A 9,603-nucleotide genomic window follows, 5' to 3' on the forward strand; every position below is an offset into this window, starting at 1 on the left:
TTGAAAGTGTTTAGATACCCGGGCAGGGCCCCGCGTCCATTTTGCCAGCCAGGAACCACCGAGTCTGGGAACTTTGAAAGCCAGGGGATGGGGGTGGTTGTTGCCAAGGCTCGGATTTCGGCGCCAGAGTTCTCAGCCAGGAAAGCAGTTGAAAATCAACACCCATCTGCCTCTTCTTTCTCATCCCCCACCACTTTTTCCTTCACCCTTCTAGGACTGCACACAGATCCTAACCACCCCCCGCCCCCCCGCCCCAACACACACACACATTCACACACCCTTGGGCTGAGAAGATTTTTGATTCTGAAGGCGGCAAACCCGCAGAACTGAAAGGGTCTCGCCACCCCTCTCTCTGCCCCGCGGCTACATACAATAAAACCCCATACACCCCAGACATCACAACATAATCCAAATCAGCCAGTGACTTCGGCGCGTCCCGTACCTGATATGCAGACGATGAAATTGGCTTGAAGAAGAAAAAGCACCTCCCAGACTATTTCCATCCTCTGATTCTCATTCCAAGTGCATCACTCGACGGGAAAACAGGGGGGGAAGGGGGGAGCCCGACACGGCACACACACATACACACTCGCACACACTTCCGAGCGAGTGCACACTCGCACTCCCACCCGACAGCCGGCCAGGGACAGTCACCCCCAAGATCAATATCGCAGTTTGAATTGTTCCGGCAAATCTCCCCTCGGGCTCGACGGATGTGCGCCCCAGATGTGCTGACACATGTCCGATGCCTCGCTGCCTTGGAGGTCTCCCCGCTCGCGTGTCTCTTCTCTTCGCACCAGCGGCGGAAACCGCACTAGCAGCGGCGGCGGCGGCGGCGGCGGCAGCAGCCACCTGAAGCCACCAACACTGGGCTCTTCCAGCAAAAACGAGACCCCGATTCGTCTGGCGCCCCAAGAAGACATAGACGATAGCCCCCCGCCGGGCCGCGCCGTGCAATTCCGGGCTCCCGGGAGCGCGTAGCTCGCTGGCTAAGCCCAGGCAGTCCGCGGCAAGTTGCCCTCGAAGTCCGCCCCCCTCACCGGGGCATGGTCGGAGGGTGGCTGCTGCGCTCCGGGGCCGTTCTTCTCCTGCTTCCGGGGGGCGGGGAAGGAGCAGACACAGCAGACACACAGAGAAAGAGAGGCAGGGATTATTGCCCGAAACCGCCAGCCGCCGGCAGCCTCCGCCGACCCTCCCTGCTCCCCAAGTCCGCGCGCAGCCTGCAGCCTCTCAGCCGGGTTCCGGCAGTGCGTCCAGGGCGCCGAGGGGAAGGGCTGGGCCCCGGGGACTGGGGCGCGGTGGGGGCACACGGACTCTCCAGGTCGCGCGCGCCCTTCCTGCTCCTCTGCTATTTTCCTGAACTCCCCAGAACCCCCAGTTGCCTGCCTTCCATCGCCCGCAACTAGCGCCGCTGCCGAGATTTTCCGCAATACAACTGCAGGGGTCGTTATTTCCTCGCCTACGGATCCCTACGCTTCCCAACTCAGAGAGGAGGAGGACAGGTGGGGGCGGGAGGGGGAGGAGGAGAAGGAGGCTTGGCCAGGTGAGCGTCCTCGCCGCCGCCGGGAGTCCCAGCGTCAGCTCCGCAGCCCGGCACCCGGGGGCGGAGGCAGGAGGCCCGGGCGGGGAGGTGAGGCTGAGCGCGGCCATGAGGAGGAGGAGGAGGAGGCTGGGTGTCACAGCTTCAGGCCACCTTGGCCGCCGCCTCGGCCCCAGTCCCTGGCAGCCGCCTCCGCACTCCGCCCCGCCCTGGCTGCCTCTGTTACCCTCCAGGATTTTCGAGTTTCTCTTCTTAAAAAGAACTTCGTGCTGCGGGTTCGGCGCGGGAGACCCAGGCAGGACTCATCCTGGGAGTGCTGTGCTGTGCTCTCCCTCCGCTGCGAAATATTGGAGATTTTTTTTTGCATAATTCATTCCCTGCCCTCTCCATTTCGTCCCTCTCATGCCCCCCACCCCTTACCCCTTTCCGTTCCAGTGCCAGAACACTACTTACCCCAGAGTTCTTTTCTCTGCAGGTTCCTAGACCAGGTGCAACTCTTGCCTGCAAGTCCCTGCCTCCCTCCTCCCGAAAAGGGGGAACACCGCCTTTCCAAGTCCGGGTACCAGCAGCGGCTGCTGCCAACTGCGCCTTCGCCCAACTCCAGGAGGATCCGGGACTATTGGAAACCTGGGCTTTAGAGGAACGGGCTTCCCTTCTTGTCCTTCTTTTATTCTGCTTTTCTTTAGGGAAGCTCTAGTGCTTTGGAGGCTTTTGCTGGGCTCCAGGATACTTTCCGCCAACGACACTCAGCAGCTTCCACTGAAGGAGATTTCCCCACCAAACCCGCGCGCGCACACACACACACCGAGCGCGCGGCTCTCCAGGGCCCCAGGGGAAAGTAGAGGCGGCGCGAGCACCACCCACCCACCCAGGCCGAGGCCAGGGGCAGCCAGTCCGCAGAAGGTCTCGTGGGGAGGCGGGCTGTCTACAACCTAGGAAAGACTTGCACCCGGTTGCAGTGTGGATGCAGGGGAATTGAAGAAAACCCTGTGCTCAGAACTGCTTGCCTAAGAGGGCTGGGAACGAAAGGGGAAAGACAAAATCTCAACAGATTTGTTTGCTTCCATCGCTGCAGTGGTGGTTTGCGAAAGCTCAAACCTACCTCTTTGGGGTTATTGAAGAAGAGGAGGGAGCGTAGAGGGAATCCCTGGGAAGATCCAGGATTTCTCGGCGCGCTTGTCCCGATTGGGAACTGTGACGTTAGGAGATTTTGCACAAGCGCGGATGAACACACACATAACAAACACAAACACACACATACCCCGCGGGGATTTTTTATCCACTTTTAATATTTGATGTTTAGAAGCTATTTCAGTATAAACCTCGGTCTAAGAACTGCACAAAGGATAGATAAGTGGAGATGGAGGAGGGGAAGGAAAGGGTGCCCGTTCATCCGCACAGAGTCAATCTAGTGAATCTTCCCGTGTTGATCCCAGCACCCAGGCTGTGCGGCATCTGAGGGTGCGGAGTGGGAGCTAAAGGAGTTACATTACAGTGCTCCCAGGGTTCTTGAAGGGACTCCAACTGCCCAGGAGTCTGGCGGGTCTTTTTGCTGAGTGGCGGGGAGAAGAGGGAGGAACAAGAGAGAACGTAGAGCAGATCAGCAGCTCTCTGAGCTGTCTGGGCTGGGCGGCTGCGGGAGCCAGAGCTACGTAGTCCCACCGACTCTAGGGATTCGAAAAAGGAATCGCCGGCAGACCTGCCTACTCTTAAAGAAGGAGATGTGGCCGTGAGATCTGTTCTGTGAAACAAAGGCCAAGGACTCTAGGTGGTCAACACATTAAAAATCTAGGCCCAGATGAAATAAATCCAGCATTCTTATGTAGAGAGCTTCCAGGCTCAGCAGGGAAAAGCATGAAACTTCAGAACATTAAAAGAATTCCGGATAGTGAGAATTAGCCCATTTGGGAAATATATGGGGGCGTTTGTCTCCGTGTCTTGAAAGTAGACTGCATGAAGAATTATTATTATTTTTTCTTTCTTTTTTTTTTTTTTGTGAGGAGAGAGGGAGAAAGAAAAAAAAAGCAGTCTGACAAAGATGAGCAGATTCCAGCCTGGTGAGAGTTCAGAACCGTGGACAGCGACCTACCATCCCTGCTTGGGTGGGGAGATAGGCTGGCAGAAGAGGTCTCTCCTCTGGAAGCAGAAGCATGGTGCCTGAATTTTTATGTCACTACCCACTCATTTACTAATGAATTCTGCAATTATTAAGTGTCTTATATGTGTCAAACACTGTGGCAAGATGCTTGGGCTTTGTAATTGAAAATGCATTATCCTTGCTTTCAAAAAATCTGCAGACCATATATCCCTCTATATTCTGCTTTAAGAGCCAATGCCAGTAAAATAATACTTTATTTCCACCCTTTCAGTCTGCATACTCACCTCTAGCATTCCCAAAGAATATTTAATCTGTGATCTGCCACTAAGTGCTTTCAGTTTTTAAGAAAGGGACCAACTCATATGACAGTATTTGTTAGTTTAAAAAAAGTTTGAGTGTATTGATTGTTGTGTGAAGTATTATGTGTATTGATTGTTATGTGTGAAGATTATGTGTGAAGCATTCTGAATCCCTTACATAAATTATCTCATTTAATCATCATAATGTGACCGTGAGATAAATGTTATTATCACTTCCCTTTTACTGACAATAAAACAATACCAGGGTAGTTATTTGCCCAAGGCTGCACAGCTGCAAATCAGTAGTGTAGAGACCATAGCTGGAAAGTCTAAACTCAGAAGTCATGTCACACCACTTCCTTATATGCTCTGTAAAATGAAAAATATCATCTTGGGGAGGTTATTTTGCACTTAAAGAGAACAGAAGTACACATATGACAGCTGGAAGTTAATCAAAGGTGGTATTAAAATTTAATGGTAGACAATGCAATTTAGAACCCAACTACATTAGTTGGGATAAGGAAAAGATCACTGGGAATCAGAAGTAATCAAAAGCGTTTCTAATGATAGAATTTTAGCACCTGCTAGATGTCAGTTCTGGTTCTGGCACTTGGAATACAGCAGTGAATACAATAGTCCCCAACATATTGATTCCATACTAGCAATTGCTAGAAGAAAGAGCCATACATTTTTGAGTCATTTCTAGGCTACTACATTTCTAGAGTAGGTTGCTATATGTTTTTCTGAGAAATTCACCATCTTAATACAGAAAATAACTCAGTAAAAAAAATGCATTAAATAGAAGCCTTTAAATTTAAGTAAATTCTTCCTCTCTTTTTTGTTGTTTTTTTAGCCCAAAAAACAAACCAAAGAAATGTGGAAAAAAAAGTTCCATGAAGCTAGAAAATATTCTTAGACCTTTTCATATTTTAATGTGCTTATATGTATATCTAAATAACTACAAAGAATCTCTCCACATCATACCCGCCTTTATCTTTTGTTCCTTTCCTACTCCTCTACATTTCTGCACTACAAATCAAGTGTAAGTATCTTACACATTTAACAGAGGGTCTTGGCCAAGCCCACCCAAGTGTGAGAGATACCAATTGTCCTATAGAAAGCAAGGAATTATATTTCCATTTTCCAAGAGAGAATAATATTAAATTCCTTTGGGTTCTTCCTGTACCTTCTCTTTCACTCAACGCCATAGAAGAAGGGATGACTCAACTGATGGTAAACTTTTAAGAGTTTGACTTTCATTAGGGTGCATTTATCAGAGGCCAAGCACACTGTATTAGAAGACAAAGGAAATCTATCCCTCTTCCCACTTCTCTATTTTCTTGGTAAAGCTACCTTCAGGCACAGTGAGCTCACAATTTTAGTGTGTGTACCTATGCATATTTATTTTGTATGCCACTCTCAAAGAGTAGAGCTAGTAAGGTCTCTGCTTTCTTGCAGTACTTAGCTTTCTGGGGCCAGTCACAATCATGCATGTGGCTGGGAAAGCATATTTAGAGCCTTCTTTGTAGACCCAACCATCCTTATAAGTGATTTTCTAGTTTTGAATTTGGGGTGAATAATTGGAAAATGCCATTTCAAAACACATCAAGCTCTATTTAAGGACTGTCCCATTCCCATTTAGAAAATGTTTCTATTTTTAATTGCTTAGATGCCAGAGGGAAAGAAAAGTTCGTGATGAAGCTACCCCTAACTTCTACCAAAAAGATAAAATTACCCAAATAAATGGAAAGATATACCATGTTCATGAATGAGAAAGCCCAATATTGTTAAAATACCAATTTTCCCCAAACTGATCTATAGAGTCAATATAATCCTAATAAAAATCCCAGCAAATTTTTAAATAGAAATTGTCAAGCTGTTTCTAAAATCCATATAAAAATACTAAGGAATTAAAATGGCCAAAACACTTTGGAAAAAGATAAACAAAGCTGGAATATTTAAATTATGTAACTTCAAGGCTTATAAAGCTATAGTAATCAAGACAATGTGGTACAAGACAATGTAGTAGAATATAGACAAATCAATAGAACAGAGAGAGTCTAAAAATAGTCTGACATATATTGATTGAGTTTATTTTCAACAAAGGTGCACACTCATTTCCTTGGAGGAAGAATAGTCTTTTTAACAAATCGCCTTTTCAATATTTCGATGTCTATTTTTGAGAAAAAATAAAGATGAACTACAATCCATACCTTACACTATATAAAAAAAAGATGAACTCAAAATGGATTATAAACCTAAATGTAAAACCCAAGCCTTTAAAACTACTAAAAATAAATAAAAGAAAATCTTTGTAAGTTTGGGTTAGACAAAGATTTTCTACAGATGACACTAATATCATTATTAATTTAAAAATAATTGAACTTTGTTGGAATTAAGAACTAATATTCTTCAAAAGATAATTTTAAATAATTTTTAAAAGTCATAATCTAAGAGAAAATATTGGGAAATTATATATGGCACAAATGACTTGTAAGCAAAATAGGTAATAATTCTCAAAACTCAATTTATTAAAACAAAAATTTTAAAATGGGCAAATGATTTGAATAGACACTTTACCATAAAGATATAGTAATGGCAATTAAGAATATAGAAAAATGCTCAACGTTATTAGTCATTAGGAAAATAAAAATTAAAACTCCAATGAGATACCAGTACACATATATTAGTTTGGCTAAAACTAAAAACAAAGCAAAACAAAATAAAAAACAATACCAAGTGTTGGTGAGAATGTGGGGCAGCTGGAACTCTCATGCATTGCTGGTCAGGTAAAATTATGCAATGACTTTAGAGAAATGTTTGGCAGTTTTAAAAAATTAAATATTAATATATATAAAGCATATGACCTCGCCATTTTGCTCATAGATATTTATCCTAGAGAAAGAAAAGCTAATGTTTATATGATACTTTTACTCAAATGTTCGTAGTCCTTTATTTGTAATAGACATAACTAAAAACAACCCATACGCCCGTCAACGAATCAATAGACAATTGAATTTTGAAATAATTATGCAGCAATACAAAAGTAATGAACTATTGCAACATGGAACAACATGGATTAATCTCAAAATTATTACACTGAGTGAAAGAAGTCAGATAAAATAGAGTGCATATAGTGTGATTCCATTTATACGAGATTTTAGAAAATATAGGCTAATTTACACTGACAGAAAGCAGAATAGTGGTTGCCTGGGGAGGCAGGCCAGAAAATGGGGAGGAATGGGAGGGAGAGACTGGAACAGCATAAGGAAACTTTTTGGGTTAATGGCTATATTAATTATCTTAATTATGTTGATGGTTTATGGGTGTACACATATGTCAGAAATTATCAAAATATACATTTTAAACACATGCACTTTGTTTTAGGTCAGTTATACCTGATAATAATCCAGCCAAATGAATGAATTAGTTTTTTGAAAATATAAGGCAGAAACTGTAATTATAAATAGATATTTTTAAAAGTGTGGCTGGACTAGGCTTAGAGAAACTCAACATTACCGAACTGTTGTTTCTCTGCACAAGATGTTACTTACTACTAAATTACTTAAACTTTGAGAAATATTAAAAGGAGTTGTATGTCTCCGCAATTTGTAAGCTCTGGTGTAAAACAAATAGCTCTGATGTTGTAGCTATATCTTTATCTGCTTTACAGGTATTGGATTATTATATTATAAAGTAATTATCCTGTTGGTACCATAGGGTAAAATTCCATTATTAACTGGGCAGATTTCCTTTGGAGGCAGTGGAAAATACCCAGGTTTGCCAGACTTGGAGAGAGGCAGATCTTGGGATAGAAATAAAGACTCGAAAGATGAGCCTTAGACTGTGGCTTAGCAACAAATGCTTTGTTCATTGAGCAAGGATGATAGGTTAAAGTGTCTATGTACACTCGCGGGCATGTATAATGGTGCTGGGAAAGCTGAATACTGTGATTGGGTTGTGGGCTGTGAGCTAGTCAGGGAAGAAGGCTTTATAAGACAGAAATGTACACTGAAGTGACCTAATAAAATTGGCAATGTAACTCTGATCTGAGAGTAATCACGTCTGGTAACCAGTGACAAGTTAGCCTCAATGTTATTCCTTTCTACCAGCTCTTCAGATAACTATTTATAAACATTGTAACTTTTTTTGGAAAAATTCCCTGCAAACGCATGGACTAAAATGATGAGGGGAATTGCCACAGTTCTGAAACCAATGTGGAGATGGTAGGAGAAGCAGAAACAAACCTTGGTGGTACCTCAAATCATGGAGTAGAATGGACAGCGACACAAAGGGCAGACCTGTGGCAGAACAGAGGTGGGGGATGGTGAAGACACTGGTGATAACAGGGATTATGAACAGATGAATCAACCCCGAAGGGACTCCCCAAGAGTTAGTAGGGATTCCAAACTACCTATCTGACAAGGAATTAATAACCAAAATATATAAGGAGTTCAAACAACTCAATGGAAAAAAATTTAATAATCTGATTTCAAAATGGGCATAAGATCTGAATAGATATTTCTTTAAAGAAGACATACCAGTGGCAAATGGCTATATGAGAAGATGTTCAATATCATTGTTCATCAGAGAAATGCAAATCAAAATTACAATGAGATGTCATCTCATCTCAGTTAAATGGCTTTTATCCAAAAGACAGGCAATAATGAATACTGGTGGGGATATGGAGAAAAGAGAACTTCATATCCTGTTGTTTGGAATGCAAATTGGTATAATAACTATGGAGAACAGTTTGGAGATTCCTAAAAAAATTACCATTTTTTTTTTTAGTTATGCAAGTGACTGCCATTGAAAGTAATGGCAAAACTGCAATTACTTTTGCACTGACCTAACTAGAATCCAGCAATCCCACCCTTAAGGTAATATACCCAAAATAAAGGAAATCAGTATATAGAAGAGATATCTGCACTCCCATGTTTATAGCAACACTATTTACCATACTGAAGATTTGGAAGCAACCTAAAGGTTCATTAACATAAGAATGGATAAAGAAAGTGTGGTACATATATACAGTAAGTACTATTCAACCATAAAACATATGATAGCTTGTCATTTGACATAACATGGATAAAATCATAGGGTTTTTTTAAAATGAAATAAGCCAGCACAGAAAGACAAATGTTAAATGTTCTCACTAATTTGTGGGAGCTAAAAAAGAAAACAATTGAACTTATGCAGATAGAAAGTAGAATGATAGTTGCTAGAGGCTGGGAAGGGCAGTGGGGATGGTTAATGGGCACAAAAATATAATTAGATAGAATAAATAAGATCTAATATTTGATAGCATAGCAGAGTGATTACAGTCAATAATAATTTATTGTACATTTAAAAATAACTTAAAAAGTATAATTGGAGTGTTTGTAAATGATAAATGCTTGAGGTAATGGGTACCCTATGCCCCATTTACTCTGATGTGAGTTTTACACATTGCATGCCTTTGTCAAAATACCTCATGTACTCTTTAAATATATAGACCCATTACGTATCCATAAACACTAAAAATAAAAAAATTAAAAGATATTCAGTGTAGACTAAGGTCAGGTGGAAATAAAAACACTGAAGAAAGTGTATGACCATTATATTTTTTAAAAAATTAATAGGGAAATAAGAACTTCAAAAGGAGGACTAGTAATCTGCTATCCAGT

The 9,603-nt window shown here is 42.5% G+C and overlaps 1 protein-coding gene across 1 annotated transcript in view; it reads right to left on the reverse strand.

Annotated features, from left to right (window-relative positions):
- CA10 (carbonic anhydrase 10) overlaps window positions 1-581 on the reverse strand; it is a 534,680-nt gene extending 534,099 nt beyond the window's left edge. Inside the window, exon 1 of the mRNA XM_008970621.4 lies at window positions 443-581. Within this exon, the coding sequence (XP_008968869.1) occupies window positions 443-503 (61 nt within the window). The 5' untranslated portion in view covers window positions 504-581. The remainder of the gene's footprint in view (window positions 1-442) is intronic.
- Window positions 582-9,603: the final 9,022 nt, after the last annotated feature.

Source organism: Pan paniscus, chromosome 19, assembly GCF_029289425.2.
Source record: "Pan paniscus chromosome 19, NHGRI_mPanPan1-v2.0_pri, whole genome shotgun sequence".
NCBI classification, from domain to species: domain Eukaryota; kingdom Metazoa; phylum Chordata; class Mammalia; order Primates; family Hominidae; genus Pan; species Pan paniscus.